General features: G+C 37.1%; 1 protein-coding gene across 1 annotated transcript in view; it reads left to right on the top strand.

Annotated features, from left to right (window-relative positions):
• LOC121380588 (myotubularin-related protein 13-like) overlaps positions 1 to 18,822 on the top strand; it is a 114,659-nt gene that overhangs the window by 54,770 nt on the left and 41,067 nt on the right. Inside the window, exons 22-29 of the mRNA XM_041509472.1 lie at positions 127 to 322; positions 711 to 844; positions 5,733 to 5,908; positions 9,432 to 9,613; positions 10,101 to 10,290; positions 10,812 to 10,892; positions 11,360 to 11,469; positions 12,099 to 12,356. Coding sequence (XP_041365406.1) covers positions 127 to 322; positions 711 to 844; positions 5,733 to 5,908; positions 9,432 to 9,613; positions 10,101 to 10,290; positions 10,812 to 10,892; positions 11,360 to 11,469; positions 12,099 to 12,356 — 1,327 coding nt within the window. The remainder of the gene's footprint in view (positions 1 to 126; positions 323 to 710; positions 845 to 5,732; positions 5,909 to 9,431; positions 9,614 to 10,100; positions 10,291 to 10,811; positions 10,893 to 11,359; positions 11,470 to 12,098; positions 12,357 to 18,822) is intronic.

Below are 18,822 nucleotides of genomic sequence, written 5' to 3'. Positions count from 1 at the left end.
CTTAACCTTTAATTGGATATAGTCAAGAAAATAAATGAAAAATTAAATCACATTAGTTCACATTCTGAAAAATAATATTTATTGTTGTAACGTGATTAATAATAGTTTATTGTACTTTTATTTTAGCCAAAAATATTGAATCCAACATTGTTACCCGGTGAAGAAATTGTTATGGAGGGTTTACGAATCTATCTGCTGCCCGATGGCCGCGAGGAGGGAACAGGAGGCATCGTGGGAGGTCCTAACCTCCTCCCGGCTGAAGGGGCTGTCTTTCTCACCACATACAGGATTCTCTTCAAGGGAACTCCTTGTGATCCTCTCGGTATGTTGGCTTTCTTTTATAGTCATTGGGTGGGGAGGGTGGGGTTCATTAGGGAATATTTTCATATTCTTTCACCAGCATTTTGAAAATGATAATAAATAAATATATGTGTGTATAATTCTACGGTCATGGTTAAATGACTTTACAGATTTTCTCATCTGACTTCTGTCAGTTTTTTTTTTTAGTGGTTTTTTCCCCAGCTTACTGACATGGTTCTTTATAGGATGAACATAGCTAAGAGCTATTAACAGTGGTAGAACTGAAAATCAAAATTTGTTTTTAATTAGTGTGGTACGATTGACAAAACAATGAATGAATTTTTAATGATATCAATGCACAAATATAAATTTTGTGTATTTAACTGGATTGCCTTTTGCTATTTTCACAGCGTGTGAGCATATTGTGATACGCAGTTTCCCGGTGTCGACCTTGACCCGTGAAAAGAAGATTAGCGTGCAATACATCCCACATATAGATCAGTGGGTCCAGGAAGGACTACAACTCCGCTCCAATGTGTTTCAGGTTCCATTTTTATACACGATTTGAATTTCTTTTCAACTTCACCTGTCCTCAAACAAATGTATTTGTTTGAGGACAGGTGGAATATTCATAAAACAGAAAACACCTCAAGTTATCTCCAATTGGCTTATTGTGTTAGTCATGTTGGTCTGTATCTAGAGAGTACTTAAAACATATTTAACCCTTCCAGCGTGTGTCGTGACTATAGTCATGTTTCAGCAAGCACATTTTGTACATGTGAACAGGGGAACCTTCGGCTTGTGAATGTTATGAAACGAATGTTGTTTGGTATTTCGTAGTTTCAAATATGCAATGAAATTGGCAGTAACATGTTATCGAAAGTTTAAGGGGCAAGGTTGGGGTTTTCGTTGATAGTGCTGGAAGTTTGACAGTTGTTCAAAATGGCATCCGACTTCCCCGGGTTTTTTTATTCAAGCGGTGATGACTTTGAGGGATTCGTTGCTTCTAACATTTCTAAAGTGATATCGGTAATTGATATGGATACATTTAAACCCAGTCACGACATGGAAAACATGAGGATGTGTCAGACATGTGGAACGTGAACGCTGAATTTACAGACAACACTCGCGCACCTTTCACAGGTAAAACATCGTTTAATGTAACAATCGAAAAGGATGACCCGATTGACTATTTTAAACTGTTTTTCAGTGTTGAGATGTTAAAGGGATAGTAAACTAAAAGATGAGCCTTATATGTTGGAAAGATGCATACCCAGACACCAGCACATACTGACTCTTTAACAAATGAAAAATGCATAAGTTTAGTGTTAATAAACAAATTTGATTATTCATGCTACCTGGGGGCAGCCATTTTCTTTTCTTTTCGAGGCATTCGGGACAAATAGCTTGGGTCGAAGTGATGTGAGCTCCTGACCAACTCCTGTATGCACAGTGTAAACAAAAGCAGTAATTTTCGACAAGGTGCTTCTCTTTGATCAACCTGACTTGTAAAACAACATAAATGATGTGATAATATAATAAACTATTTAACTAAATATATTTCAAGTTGCATTAGCGAAACGAAATGGGGTTATAATATTTTTCTCTGTTAAATAATCCAAAGGAAAAATGTACACTATTAGGCCTATTGGTATGCTACGTTGGAGCAAAAACGACAACCCACAATACCCAAGTGATAATTTTCTTTTCTTTGGGACTACGTAATTGGTCAGTTCTGTGGTTTTAGATGGGAAAGTCTACTTAATCAATAGTTTTACAGAACTATTTACAGTAATAAACCATGTCCATTATCATTTTAGGGGCGACAGGTAATATTACACAATACCGATATGTATTTTTGTGTCTAGACAGTGTCAGTTAATACACACCTGCCAATCAGGAAGCACTGGTAGAGCCAACTAACAGAACAGATCAATTAACTAAGAAAACACTCTGTGTATCATTTCAGTAAGTAGATTAATGCATGGACAAAGTATGTGATAATTAGTTCAACTTGTTCTGTAGCCACTTTGACCATGTTGTTTTATTTTATACTGAAAAATAATATATACTTATTGCTGGCTTACTGGGATGTATATTATTACAGAACATTGCAATAACTGACTATTTCGTCATTTGTTTCTCTAGTTCTAAGACTCATTGCTGACATTACGCGTTAAGTATTATGTAACCACCAGCTCGCCAGGAATGGAACAAAATGGCTGTGCCCAATATATCTCATAGCCATCAAATTTAACCGTTTTATCAATTAAATATAATAATATACTTGTTGATATTAAGCAATAATGTGCATTATATATCGTTGAATATGCATACCAGTCCAGAAGCCTTGCTTAAGCATTCCTTAAAAAGCTATTAGTTACAGAAACAAACCGATACACTGACCAGAAAATCCAAAACTGTATGCTAAAAGAAAATAGCAGATCACATAAATGGTTATCTGTCAACTTCTGAAATGAAAGGTTTTTTTTGCACTTACGTTGATAATGGGGATGGTGCAAAAGCCAGACATCGTTAAATGTTGGACTAATACTGACAGTGTATTGACACCATTTTTTTGAAAACACATGAGTTGGGACACATATTTAATTATCTTGTCAAATTTACATAAGGTGAATAATGACACGCCTGTAACAGATGACCCCTTGTACAAAGTTAGACCATTTATATCACACCTTTTGAATATGTTTTCCAAAGTTTACTCCCCTGAAAAGAACCTGGAAAGGAAGATTAAGGTTTACAACCCGGCTAAGCCTCACAGATTTGGCATAAAATTTTACCAGGTATGTGAAGGTGACTCGTGGTATTGTCTGGGTTTTTTAATTTACACTGGGAAATCGGACAACATTGTCCTTTGCGAGGCTCTACAAATCGATGAAGAATATTGTGCAACTACAAAAATAGTGCTTGGTTTGTTGATCAGATGTGGGTTGCTAGAAAAGGGACACCATATTTATATGGATACCATAATTTCATGCGTATAGCCCACTGCACCGGATAAGCCGCATTGGGTAATAAATGGTTATTGAGTAAAAAAAGATGATCAGATAGCCAGCTCCGACACATAGCCCGCATTAGCTTGAGCAGTTAACACCTGATGATGAAAACACCAGCCATTGTCAGCCACTGATCTTAATTACCGATATGCGTGTGTAGCTTGCATTGTTATTTTGCTTCGAGTGTTAGCTTGAACTGGCAAATTAGTGAACACAATTAGTGAGTTGTTTTCACCTTTGAAATGCTGTGACTGAATTAGTATCATTTGTAATCGATTAGGTTAGATGTGGATACAGCCAGTGCAGTTCATGTGTTCGTCAATATAAACAGTTCGATTAAATTTTGACATGCCATGGTTCTTTTTTTTCTCTCTTTTTTGTCTCAACCCCGGATAAGCCACTTTTGACAATAAATGGTTATTGAGTTAAAAAAAGATTGTATAACCTGCAGCAGCAGATAAGCCACAGGGGGCAATTTTCAATGTTTTAAAACATATAACCCGCAGGCTATACACGTGAAATTACGGGAATTATTATTCTTCACCTGAATTATTTAATGAACTGGAACTGTGGAACACCTATGTATGTGGAAGGTTTCGTGACAATAGACAAGGTGTACCAGTAGTCGGGAAAACAAAAAATCCCAAACTCGAACAAAGCAAAATCATTTACCGAACAAATGGCAATTTATTATGTATGCAGTATCATGATGAACGATGTTGTCATGCTAACTAATATCCACTCTGCAGAAGTGAGCGTGTTGAGCAAACCGGATAGAACAACACACTTGCCCATTTGTAAATCTCCATGCATTTATGAATATTGTAAACACATGCATGGAGTAGATCTGTCAGATCAGATAAGTACTTACTACAGTGCTCTTAAAAAATCTGTGAAGTGGTACAAAAAACCTCTTGTTTTACCTGTTCAACCTGTGTATAGTAAATGCATATATTCTGTATGCTAAATATCGGAAATCCCATTCAAAACCACTAAAACATCATGATTTCATACTTTCTGTTGCTAATTTCTACTTGGAAGAAGCTTCTGCTGAAAATTTTCCAAAACCTACAAATCGTGGAAGAAAACCTACTGGTGATGTCCCAGATCAACTAACAGCTCGATATTTCCCAGCTTATATACCAGCTGCTAGTGGAACAAAGCGAAAGCACTCTGCAAGAGATTGTGGTATTTACCATTCATCTAAAAAAATGTAGATATGAAAATGACATAAAAAGGAAGCAAACCTGTTTCTGGTGCCCAGATTGTGAAAAACCTTTGTGTGTTCCAGAGTGTTTTAGGCGATTTCACACCTTGAAAAACTACAATGTCAACATACAACCAGAAACGTAAACATGTTACTTAAACATATTTGTACAGGTGTGTAGGGTACAATAGTGTACATATGTTATTGTTATTTCTTTATTGTTGTTTCAAAACATTGACGAACAAAGAATTAATGAGACTGTATATTCAGTTGTACGAAGACATCAAAAGAATTGTGTTGTTTCGTGAAAAACTTACCTGTACAGGTGTTCAAAGGTATATTATAAAATCAACGACTGTTTCATATTCTCAAGTATACATTGTATTTATTCGCATGCTTTTTGGTTAGATATATACAATGAAATGAAATATGATAGTTTATAAATGAATTTATGGAAAGAAAGTATATTTCTGGCTTACCTGAACAGGTAAAATAAAATTATGCGACTAATATTGATTGGGCAATGATCTCAATGAAATTCACAACATGTACAGTACAACATATTTTCAAATAGTTTTATCCATCAATTTGCATTTATCTAAAAGTTACAGCTTATATAAAGTAATGTTCTAAATTCTGTTATTGGTGTGCAATTAATTCAGCACTAGTTGCCCATATATCTTATATTATGGAAACGCTTGAAGGGTTAAAAGTGAAGTAAACTTTTTTTCAAATTTTGATGGTTTACTTTTGCCTGATAGTCAAGTTGATGACTGTTTAATTTGTAATAAAAAACATTTCTCAGCTTCGACTTCTGCAGTAATCTGCCTGGGATGACAGACTTCGAGGTATGATGTTGAACAGTGAACCAGGGATATGATTCTTCTGATTTTTGTTTGATGTCATCTTTTTATTTTTTGAAAAAAAATACTTTTTTATGTAGATTGGAAATTATCGGAAATACTTTAAAATTATCTTTATTTGAGTATGGTATAGTTTTCAGCCTATGTCTTTTAATGAGTATCACATCTGTAATGAACTCCATTACAAAACAATAAAAAAAAGTGTATAATATATGTATGGATACTTAAACGTAGGATGAATAATTGATATTGTTATAGATAACTCAACATGACATGTTGTTGATTGAGTTTTAAATGCTTTTACTTGTTAAATATAATAGGTTCATATATACACTTTTTTTGCAGTTGATGAAAATAGCTTTTGATGAAGAAGTGGGTTCTGAAAATGTAGAAACATTCCGTAAACTTGCGAATAAGGTGCGAAACCCACCCGATGTGTTCAGTACATATGCATTTATTGGTCATATGGTTCAACAGGCCACTCCTTTGCACAAGCATAAAGAGAAGAATGCCTCGTTAAGGTAAGTTGGATACAAATAAGTTTTGTATAGGTATACATCTAGTTATAGTTAAATATATTAAGAATGTTTAACACAATCTTAGTACAATGTTCAGTCAGATACTGTAAGGCATGTGGCATTTATAGGTTAATAAACAAGCTTCCATTTTTTAGGTCAAATATGTGTCCCAAGTGAAATAATACACAGAATGTTAATGTGCTGAAGAGTTGCTAAACAGTCCTTTTTTGAAGCATCCTGTTTTTAAATGACTTGTTTGAATACCAATTTCTTTTCAACATTACCTGTCCTCAAACAAGTGCACTCCCCCCCCCCCCCTCCCCCATACGGCTAGTAGTGTGGTCCGAACATCCTAAAAGCCAATTGGATGGCCTAAATTCTTCTACTGTATGCTCCCGTTAGTTCCAGTCATGTGACTGTAACTTCCTTCCTGTTTCCTTCTCTGTTTGGTTCGGATGCCTTTTTATTTGGCTCTGATTTATTTGGAGTGATTTTTCGGTTTTTCTGATCTTTATTGCTTGTATTATGTGGGGAATATGTTCCTACATCTTATTACAATCTTATAGAGTATTAATTTTGGCATATTTCACTTGGTTACGGTTAACAAGTATATTTTCCAAATTTTACTTGTTGTGTGTGCTGGTTAACAAGGCGTGACCACCATTTGCAAAATGGAGACTTTTGTTTACCGGAATTGTACAGACTTATGGTTTTTTCTTTTTCTTTCACAAATTGAAAAATTGTCATGTCAGAGTCTAGTTCTTTGAGGCTTGTGAAATCGTGTCTGCAATGCAAGAAGTTCAAGGCGGAGGGGAGACTCGCATGAACTTTGTACGGGTTGTCAATTCCCGTGTTAAGAAAACACGAGATGTGAATTTTGTTTGGGTCTTTCGTCAACGGAGTCAACTATTGCTTCAATGGCGACTTCGACTTTGCTGTCTACGAAGTCTGCGGATACCGTGAAACAGACTTCAGCGGCTACACCAGGTCGGCATTCTTCACACTCATCTCGGGACAAGTCCTTGTCTCATCGGAACCGTGACCGCAACCGGTCTCCACAGCCTCCCACAGGTCACACAGACCATCAACACCGATCTCCGGCTGATGTTAGCTCAAAGGCTTCTGATGGATCCTGACGGGGCGCTCCGGGTCACCACAGGCTGCCAAACATCTTGCTTGTACTCGCATTCTGAGTGATTTTCCAGATGATAATCCAGTCCCATCAGTGGTTGAAGATACGGATTCCTCAGATCATATGATGATACGGGATTGCCTTGCTGCTGTTTATGAGATGTTGCCTTCGCTTCCACAAAAATAATACTTACCGATTCATATATAAACTTTATTTCATGTATTTATAAAACATTTAAGTGAATATATGTGAGTAAAAATTATAAACTTGTACCGTCCACTCAATGTGGTTTTTGTTAAAAATTAATCCATTAGTCTCACGGTTATGCAGTCTGCTTCAACTGACATATTGCCTTTTCGAGTTGGATGACAGGATTCCTCTGCAGTTTGAGCTCGCCACATTCCAGGGGTCTTCACACTGTCTCGTCTATCTGCACCTCAATCGACAGAATGGATGCTCCATCCCGAGGCCTTTCGGTGGGTGTGCAACAGCGTGTGGACACCCAACATCAACCTCTTTGCGACACGTTTCAACCATCAGTTTACATGTCTCCTGTGTCAGATCTGCACGCCATAGATCTTGACACCTTGACCATCAGTTGGAACAAAATGGACGCTTATGCGTTTCCTCCTCCAATCCTGCTTCCCAAGGTGCTGCAGAGATGCTAGCAGTTTCACTGTCGACTCCTGCTTATCTCGCCGATGTGGCCAACCAGAGTGTGGTTTCCAGACCTTATCAGGCTTGCAGATCCAAACCCACTACCTGATTGGGATCATCTGTTACTGCATCCCACGTCGAGTTTACACCATCCACAGCCGCACTTGTTCCAGCTGCATGCGTGGACATTATCTCCATGTGTTTAAAGAAGAAAGGCTTTTCTTTCAATACCACCGAAGCCATCTTAAAAGCTCACCGATCATCCACTACTACGGCTTAAAATATTAGATGGCTGTGCTTCCATTGATGGTGTGTCCGGCAGAAGGTCAAACCTCAGATTTTATCCATGTACAGAAGCTGGCTGATTTTTTGCTGTACTTTTCGTACATCTTTGAAACTCAAGGGGTCTACCATCGCTGGCTACATTTCAGTTATTGCCACCGTCCGTGATGTTGCTACAGGATCGAAGTTGTCAGCTATCCTGGAGATTCACACGATGATCAAGTTCAGCATCTTCGGCCACCGAAATGGGACTTTAATCTTGTTCTAAAAGGCCTTATCTACAGCACCATATGAGCCTGCAGAATCAGGTACCTTAGAAGTATTGACGAGGAAAACAGTCTTCCTACTGAGGTTTGCCACGGCTGCACGTGTCTCAGAGTTTCATACGCTGGACGTTGATTTGTTCGTTTTCACCGCGATCGTAGTTCCGTTTCCTTGGGGTTGCTGATGAACTTTGTTGCGAAGAATCAGTTGCCAGATCAAGCGCTATGTTCGTATGCGGTCCAAGCCCTCTCTTTCATTGTGTGTTCAGCTGATGTTGAGGACTTAGCTTTGTGTCCTGTGCGAGCCCTACATCATTATATCGAGAGAACGAGGTCCTTCCGTCAGCATCACAAGAGACTTTTTCTCTCATGTAACCAGAGTCACCTGAAGGATATTACGAAGAATACAGTATCCACTTGGATTCGTTCAACGATCCTGTGTGCCAATCAGGCGAAAGGTTTGCCAGCTCCTTCAGCTTCTAACCCACATGAGTTACGTGCCCTTGCTGCCACGATGTCACTACACTGCAATACACCCATATACCACATTTTAACTGGATGTTTCTGGGCTACGGATTATATCTTTGCAAACTACTATTTGAGAGATGTCTCCACGGGAGATGTCAAGGGCTTCCATCATCTGGGTCCAGTCGTTGCATTGCAGACTCTGGTCAACACAGGTCGTCCTCATTGCCGCTGAGGTTGCTGTCGGATTTCTGGACTGCACACTCAAATGTGCAATAAACCGACAGATGAGGACTCGCCTTGACATTTGTTACTTGCACTGTTCTGAAGTTCACGCACTGGTTTGGTGCCAGGCCACTTGTCTGGATATATTACCTATCCTCAAAGATTTATTCCCGCCCAAGCCACCCCGCTTCCTGTTCTCTGTGTGATGCACTCGGGGGGAAAAAGAAGGAAGTTACAGTCACGTGACTGGAACTAGAGGGAGCATACAGTAGAAGAATTTAGGTCATTCCATAAAAGAGAATACACCTCAAGTTTTCTCCAATTTTCATAGAGTAAATAGTTTTCAGGCAATTTTAAGAGCATTATGATAGTTCAAAACAACTGTGGCTACAACATACAAATGATTTTAAAATTTGAAGTATATTTACAAAATGAAACATTCTCTATATTTTTATTGCTATTAAACTGTCAAAAATATGATGATAAATATTTTGCTTTGCAGGCATTTTGCTAAGAAAACTTTGCTGAAGACTGCACGAAAGGCTGGCATCAAGTCGAAGCCCTCAACTCATAAACAAAAATATGTGCTTCCAACTCCACCCATGTTGAGGAAGAACATCTCTCCACGATCCTCAGACAGCGAATCAGAGAGACCCAGCAGTGAAATATTTGATGATTTGTCCAGTAAGAAGAGTTTAGGATTTCATTTTGTCTGTAGTGTTTATAACTTATTTAAGTCAAACATAACTCCATTTTGATTCTTATTAAACACATAAAAAGATATGGTAAACCTTTAAAAATATTATTTATTGTCCAAATCCCCCTTTTTTGTTTCTTTTTTTGTTTTGTTTTCAGTAGATGTTTTTATTTTTCATAGTCTAACAATGGCAGATTCTAACCAATGATTGACCGTTTGAATTTTTAAACCAGTGCATGGAAAGCAGTGAAATTTCCCAAGTGAAATGTCAGGTTAAGTACGTAATCATAAAAAGCGAAAACACTTTTTAAAAATTTCAATTTTTAGAAGGAATATTTCAACCAACAAACTGCTGAATTGTTTTCGGTAAAATGATTTAACGTTCTTGTTTGTTTTCTATATATTTAGTGATTGATGAGAATTGTTTTCAGTAAAATAATTTAACGTTATTGTTTTTTTTTTCTATCTACTTAGTGATTGATGAGAATGAGTTTGCCAGTTCCTTGTCGAGTGATCCGAAAAACCTGGAGAGGTTAATGGAGAGATCCAGTTACCAGGATTTGGAGCGTCTTGGACTTGGCACTTTGTCCACACCCGGGCAAAAATCACACTCGGAACCTTTCCGAATCTCAACAGTCAACAAAAGCTACTCTGTCTGTAGAAGGTTTGTCTTTTACTATTTCAAACACTTTTAATGTCAATTTATGTAGAATACAAACTTTTGTTGTCACCATTAAAATATGTGTGATAAAATAAATCTTAAAAGTATGTTGACCAAAACAATTTCATACCAGTTCAAACCTTTGAGTTAGTAATAAAGATGGGTACTTTATAAATTTCCATACAATCAATAGTATTATACTATATCTTATGTTTTCTTTTTCTTTTTTAATATCTAGAATAAACATATACCAGCATAGCTATATTACAAAATTGCTCATTTGACCTCTAGATCATCGTACAATGTAGCTGAAATAAGAGAAATAATAGCTTTTCCCCTTTCTTTTTATGGACTGTAGGATAAAAGTAATAACTAGTTAATGACGTAAGAAATCGGCTTTATTCGGTTCAGGCTGAATGGAAAATTTCCCATTCTTACCTTCACAGGATAAAGCCGATGTCTTACATCGTTAATTAGTTATTCTCTTTGTACACCAGAAGTAAAAAATTATTTTTTCTTTTCAGCTATCCAGCACTCCTGGTTGTACCACAGACTGTGACAGATGAAAGTATACGCAAGTTCGCACGTTGCCATCGGCAGTATAGGTATATATGTGTTTGTTAGTCTTAAACCAAAATTTGTGTATGTCATCTTTTGGGTTTTAATTTCTTTCTTTTTTGTAGGCATTTGGGCTTTAAAGTTTAATGATTTATAAAATTGTTTCATTTGTAAATGTTGCTAATGCACATGCATGGTTATGCTACAGTTTTAACTATCTAATAGAAAAAAATAACCTTCTTATACCACTTATTCCTAAATCCCCTTACTTCTCCCTAGTTTATTTGGAGTACATGTAAGGAGTGACTTCCCCCTGATTTGTTAGTCTAGCTTGGACTTCAGTAGTAGGTGTATTTAATCTTATTGAATTGCCTGCCACACTTTCTTTTAACTTTAACTACAATTCAAATTATTTGGAAAAGTAGAGTAAATTCTTTGTGATATGTATTAAAATATCAAAGCTAATTTAACCATTCATCAGTAATACATGAGTAAGTGACTGTTTTTACTCCAGGTTTCCTGTGATATGCTGGCGGCATCCTAGAACAAAAGGCTTGTTGTTGCGTGCTAGTGGTTTTCACAGCCGTAGCCTGATGGGAATGCTGAGGCACAATCCATCAACAGGTTTGTCATCTCTAGGACAACTCGATAAGACTTATATTTGACAATATGCATATTAATACAAAGTACATTAAGTGACTGATGAAGTTTTGTTGGCTGAACTGAATTGAACTTTATACTCAGGCCATAGTCTACGGCATATGAGGATATATATACAGCAGTCAATATAATTGTAACAAGATGGTGGGTGTACATAAATGTACATTAATACAATCAGTACATAAATACAAAAAAATACACAGAATATCAGCCATGTTGATCTGAAATGCTAAAACTGTACCCCAAAAAAGGTTAAATGTACAGAGGTCAGGTTAATGAATGAAAAGAACAGTCACCATGACAAAATTATCAAATTCTGCTTTGCTGTGTTCTAATGTCCTAATGTTCATATTTGTTACTACTTTTTACTCTGAAAAAGAAATGTAGTTTTCTCATTTCTTTATTGATGGATAACTGTCTTGGTTATGTTTGCTAATTTGTAATGGGGTTTTATGGGGAGTGTCAGAGTAAAAGATAATTGTACTGTTTTTAATATAGTTCCATTTGTTGTTTTATTGTGGATTGAGAATAGCCTGGTACTCATTGAGTTACTTGTTTAAAACTATATTGACATATTTAAAATGTAATTGTAGGTACATCAAGTGGAGAAGCTTCTTCCAGCATTGAACAGGAGAAATATTTCATGTTGCTGGTTGCTGCAACACCGAGCAGTAGTCGATCACACAACAGTGCGTCATACAGCGACTCGCTGACTAGTCTCAATTCGTTAATGATGGTTGGCGGGTCAGATTCACTGAATATTCCCGAAACTCCAGATCTGCATCTACGCCCTTCGTACAAAGCAAACTCATCAAGTCGTGGCAATGGCAACCGGAAGAATAAGCCTGCATGTAAGTTTTGATTGCTATTCTTTACAACTTCCCACACTGATGTTTACACTTCCTCATTTTAATTGAAGATTTCTAAAAGAATACATACAGGCCCAGTATTTAAAGACATTGTTCTGAGATGAATTTGTAACCATTATTAGTCCTTACGGTTTGATGCAAGCCTTTGCTCTTGCTCGTGCAAAACAATTTCCATGTGGAGGAAGAACTGCTCACCTCATCACACGCCATTATCACTCATTTACTCAAAATTACCTGCACCGTAGAAAATTGTGAATACTTGTCAGTAACACACCTTCAGTAACTTGAAATTACTTTTTAGGTAGATAAATCTAACATCTTGTAGATATTGTTTTATTTAGACACTGAGAACAATTGCTGTTCTGCATAATTTCAGGAGGGCAGTATATTGCTCACCACCAAGTTTCAAACCTTGAGTACTGATTTAAAATAGAAAGTGGATTAATCTACTCACATGTAATTGATACATCTGGGTTATAAAACCTAATAAAAAGTGTAAAATACAAAGCATGATGTCAGTAAATATATCCAGATTCCTCTTTTACCCATTTTTTAAAAATGTTTGGCAGATGGAGAAACATAAATTGATACAGACAAAATCATTATAGGCACCAGAAATAATTAAATATGGAAGGCAAGGAAATGCAAGTCTGTTGTAATTATAATAATTACCGTATATTGCCGTGTATTAGCCGACTTTTGAAGTCTGGAAACACTTTCCAAAAGAAGATAGTCGGCTTATACACGGAGGCAACAAATTGGAGCATAAAATTCTGATCGATTTACTCCCGACGTATAAATTTTGATCAGACCCTTAGCCTTTCACCGATTATGTAACAATAATTTGTGCATAGTATAAATAAAACACCCCCATCATGCAATATTATGCAGTTTTTTGTTCTTGAATGCATTATAACTTTGATTAATAATAATAAAAAAATTACTTGTTTTATTGTCATTTCAATGTTAAAAACGTATTCTTTCCAACTGTCCGCCATCTTTGTTTGACCTGTGCTGGGACCAGTCTTTCATATAGCAAATTTAAGATACAAAACGGTGTTTTTTCTTCAAACAAGTATTATGTTTCTAATATTGTTTTGTTGGGAGGGTGCATTAAACTGTAAAGTAATGCCATAAATAAATTAAGCTCATTATTAACATTACCAACTGAAAAAACATAACATGAATTTCAGGAGGCTAATTACTCCCACTATTGTCACATGACCATACCATATACAGTGAACTGCAGTCAGGACAGCATGATCTTTTGTTTCTGTGTGTGGTGGGGGATTAAACATGCCTCAATGATTTTACTTTTTGCTGTCCAGTGAATAAATTAATTACTTATGTTCAGTGATATGTTGTTGCAGCTTGAATTATTTATTTTTTTGTTATGCTTTATCAGTTCTAAATTATTTTTCACGGCATGGTAGATGTTAGCATTGCCACATTGATTGCGATCGCGATTACCGTGTTTGTAATAATTAAAAGGGAAAACAAATATAATGAACAAGAAAAGCACAAGTCTATTTGTTGACAGTATTATTGAAATTGATACAACATACAGCTGGACAAAAGATGACTTCGGCTTATACACAAGGCCGATGATCTTGTATTAGATATTAATGGTCAAACTAAGAGGTCGGCTTATCTAAGGAGTCGGCTAATACACGGCAATATATGGTAAATAAGGTTACATTTGCCAAAAATGTGTTACAGTAATTACAAACTCAGGATAGGCCACTATTTTCTAAATTGACAGATGTGTTACAGTAATTATACATTAATTACAAACTCAGGATAGGCCACTATTTTCTAAATTGACCGATGTGTTACAGTAATTACTAACTCAGGATAGGCCACTATTTTCTAAATTGACCGATGTGTTACAGTAATTACTAACTCAGGATAGGCCACTATTTTCTAAATTGACCGATGTGTTACAGTAATTACTAACTCAGGATAGGCCACTATTTTCTAAATTGACCGATGTGTTACAGTAATTACAAACTCAGGATAGGCCACTATTTTCTAAATTGACAGATGTGTTACAGTAATTACAAACTCAGGATAGGCCACTATTTTCGAAATTGACAGATGCGGTTGCTTGACCAATTTGATTATTATTGTTATCAATCTGTTAAAAATTGGGACTTTCATCCAGTATTTAATTATATACTCTTCAAAAGAAGAAATGCAAAACCACATTGTCGTAACATTTGGAGAATTGATTTAATTATTGAATGGTGAGTCCGATAATTACCAAATGTTGCAGGATTGTTCACAATTCACTCTAGTCCATTGTGAGTAAGTGATAGGACACACCACCAAGGTCAAGGTCATCTGGAGTCAATACCGGGTGTGGCCTCCGCGTGTGTTGACAACTGCCTGGCACCGCCTGCCCATTGAAGCAACCAGAGTACGGATGACGTCCCGGGGGATGGTGGTCCACTCGGCCTGCAAGGCTGCTGCCAGCTCGGGCAGGGTCTGGGGCTGTGGTTGTCGCTGTCGGAGGCGTCGGTCCAACTCGTCCCATAGATGCTCAATTGGGTTCAAATCCGGTGATGTCGATGGCCAAGGAAGGACATTAATGTTGTTGTTCTGTAGGAAAGCCGTTGTGAGACGTGCTGTGTGAGGCCTGGCGTTGTCATGTTGGAACACTGCGTTGGCGTTGGCCATAACTGGAACGATGTGTGGCCGGAGGATCTGGTCAATGTAGCTCTGTGCATTCAGGTTGCCCTGCACGTGGACCAGGTCAGTTCTGCCAGTGTGTGAGATGGCTGCCCACACCATGACAATACCCCCGCCGAATCTGTCCACTTCCTGCACGCAGTTTGCCGCATAACGTTCACCACGACGCCTATACACGCGACATCTTCCATCATGACGTCAGAGCAGAAATCGGGACTCGTCACTGAACCACACCTGTCTCCATCGCAGTTGAGGCCATTGTCGATGAATCTGGCACCACTGCAGTCGGAGTCGACGGTGTTGTGGTGTTAAGATGACACCTCGAACTGGACGTCTGGCACGATTCCTACCTCACGTAGGCGGTTCCGTACGGTCTGGTCGGATATCCTGCGCAAACCTGGTATTGCTGCGGCTGTGGAGGTGGCAGTAGTCAATCGTTCCCGAAGGTGGCGTACCCGGATGTAGCGGTCCTGCCCGGGGGTAGTGACCCGTGGTCGACCGGATCTAGGGAGGTCACGTGTTGATCCATGTTGCTGGTAACGGTCCCACAGTCTGGAGATGGTGCTTGGGGACTCATGGAATGCCCTGGCAACGGCCGTTCTGGATTCGCCTGCGTCTAGTCGGCCGATGGCATTGTTTCTCTGCGGTTCACTGAGACGTGGCATGTCCTGGATTGTCAACTGTCGGCCAGATACAGAGGCCAGGCAAGCGAACACCCTGCACTTTTATACTGTCGGTGTTCATGTTGCACGTGCAGACAACGCACGTGCAGTGGTGACATGGTTTGCACGTGGCTGCGTTTTTGCGAATATTCACATTTTGGAACTTTATTGTACAGTAGCTGCGTTTTATCGAATGTAACCGTGGGAATGTGTTTGGGACATGCAATGACCTTATATTCACAAAGCATGAACCGGTAGGAAACATAAAATCGGAGTTATAACCCATTTGTACCCTTTTGCGTTTCTTTTTTTGAAGAGTATATATATATATATATATGTATGTATATTGCGTTTTTGTCTCTCTGAAGATCTAAGAAATATATTTTAAATATCTTTACTAATAATTGTAAAGTTTGGAACTTACATTATAAATCTTTATAGTTGATGATACTGATTGTCTCATTATGATCTCACAGTGTTAAGTATAAAGTTCTCAGAAACAATTTGTTGGTAACTCCAGTAATATTCCACAATTATATATCAGTACATATTCAAATTTTAATCAGGTGTTGATAGAAAATCATACTCAAGAGACTAGTTGGATCTTGATATTTTAACACAACAACACATCTCAAAAATATTTAATCCTTAGCATTTTCACATGTGTCTTTAAAATTAGGGACTGACAAAGAATTTAGCTGCATTTCATTTTCAAACCATGAAGTAGTGGAGAATGTAAGAGGAAGTTCAAATTCATGAAGAATAATTCATGAAGGGTCGATTATTTTTCATCATCTACACTTCCTATTACATTCTCCAACTTAATCCATTTTTTTAATTACATGACTGTTAACTTTTTACAAAATTAATAACCCAAAACGATCAGATCCTTTCGGACCTGACCTAAAACATTTGTCCATTAAATCCTCAGCAGTGGATGGCTTACATTAAGCATGATGCACATGCTAAACATGTAAAGTTCAAATTTCACAGCTGTTGATTCTTGAAAAGTAATCTACACCTAGAACAATAGTTTGACATGGAACATTTTGTTTTTAAAACTTTGATTAATGATGATTCTGTTGAAAATTTAGTATCGACTATTACTTAATGTTTTAGAATTGTGTAGTGATTTCTGATACTTGCATAGTGAATCATGATGCAATGCTAAACAATATGTTTCCAGTTTGACATCACAGGTATGGATTAAATTAGGTTAAATCTATTGTAAAATTGAAATTCAAACAGTATAGATCATATAAGCCAGTGGCTTATGGTGTGTTTGAATGTCACTAAGAATGAAATAATGGTTCTAGATTAAAAATGTCTGGAAAGTAAGTGTGGCATAATAGAAGCTATTTTGTGGTATTTTCTTTTTTAGTTCATTCAACTGGTTTATATAGTAGTTACATGTATCTGTATCAGCACAATAGTGGACAGCCATAGTTACTGTTCTTTTCATTCATTAACCGGACCTTGGTACATTTCATCCTTTCTTCTTTATTGGGTATACACACAATTTTATTTGTTTGAATCCCAATGAAAATTTATCTTTATTTTTTAAATTAGCGTTTTGAACCTTTTATTTTCAATTTAAAATTTGGCGTGTAAAAGTACAATTTTGATTAGTATTGTGTCTCATCATTTATTTATTAAAAAATGTTGAGAATCCTAAATAAAACATTTTTGCCATAAATTCTGAAATTTCAGTTTTGACAATGCCACGGCGCACTCGAAGAGGCTGGCCAAGTATTACCATTTTACTATTTTCAGTATCCAAGCATTGCATGTTATCATTTGTCATACCAAGATCTGTTTTTATTTTTTTATTTGTTTTGGTAGATTTTCCTTTATTTATTTTTTGTGGTGTTAGCATTCTTCAACTTTTTTCAGCCATTAGTAAAAACAAAATGTTTGCTTGTGACTGCAGATTACTTTGTACTCTAAGATACACTGACTACTTATGTCTCAATCACAGCTAAGACTTTCATCAACATGGCCCTAATTCCCTAATTAAACATCTGTGCCATTTAATAACTCTGATCTGCCTAGTATAAATATGCTGTGCATGACACTCATCATGTTTACTAAGATAAAGGGTTTTTTCCATGCTAACAGCCTCAGATTGATGTTTCTTTTCTGTTCAACTTGTTCAACAAAGATCCATCAGTTATGTTGATATACTCCTAAGGATCAGTCACCTGTGTTGATGTAAAGCTTATAAAGTGAAACTTGTCTAAACAGGACCTCATACTAACTGGAATCCTGTCAAAACCGGCCAAGTTTTCAATGTACCTAATTTTCTAAATTCTAAAATGTGATCCGATTTAGCCAAGTTTCACTGTATATAGACATAAGGATCCGTCATTTGTGTTATTTAAAGGTTATAGACAAGGATCCGTCATCTGTTAATGTTAAGGGTATACCCATGATGTTCAGTCAACTGTGTTGATGTAAAGATTACACTACAAGATCCATCAATAGTGTTGGTGTAAACACTCTGTACATGAGCAGTGTTTTTGCCAGAAAGAAATAATTAATTTTGTCAACAACAAAAATTAAAATCTGCCAAAAATTTGGGTATGGCGCCTTACCCATTTTACCCTCTGGCAGAAACCCTGATGAAGGTCAGTCAGTTGTTAATGTAAGGTTGTTGATGTAAACACTAAGTACATGAGGATCGATCAACTGTTAATGTAAGAGTGTTGATGTAAACACTAAGTACATGAGGGTCGGTCAACTGTTAATGTAAGGGTGTTGATGTAAACACTAAGTACATGAGGGTCGGTCAGCTGTTAATGTAAGGGTGTTGATGTGTTGATGTAAACACTAAGCACATGAGGGTCGGTAAGCTGTTAATGTAAGGGTGTTGATGTGTTGATGTAAACACTAAGTACATGAGGGTCGGTCAACTGTTAATGTAAGGGTGTTGATATTTAGGACATACACATGAAGACAAGTCAGTTCACTTGAAGCCACAGACCCTATTATTAGACTGTCAAATAGGTTCACTATTACAGCTTCTTTTACCAGTGTCTTACACATTACTTACGTCTTCAATGATCAGCCTTGACAATAAATATCAGTCAATGGTG

Source organism: Gigantopelta aegis, chromosome 9 (genome assembly GCF_016097555.1).
Source record: "Gigantopelta aegis isolate Gae_Host chromosome 9, Gae_host_genome, whole genome shotgun sequence".
Taxonomy (NCBI): domain Eukaryota; kingdom Metazoa; phylum Mollusca; class Gastropoda; order Neomphalida; family Peltospiridae; genus Gigantopelta; species Gigantopelta aegis.
The sequence above is the reverse complement of the archived record's forward strand: the minus strand, read 5'-3'. Positions and strand labels throughout refer to the sequence as shown.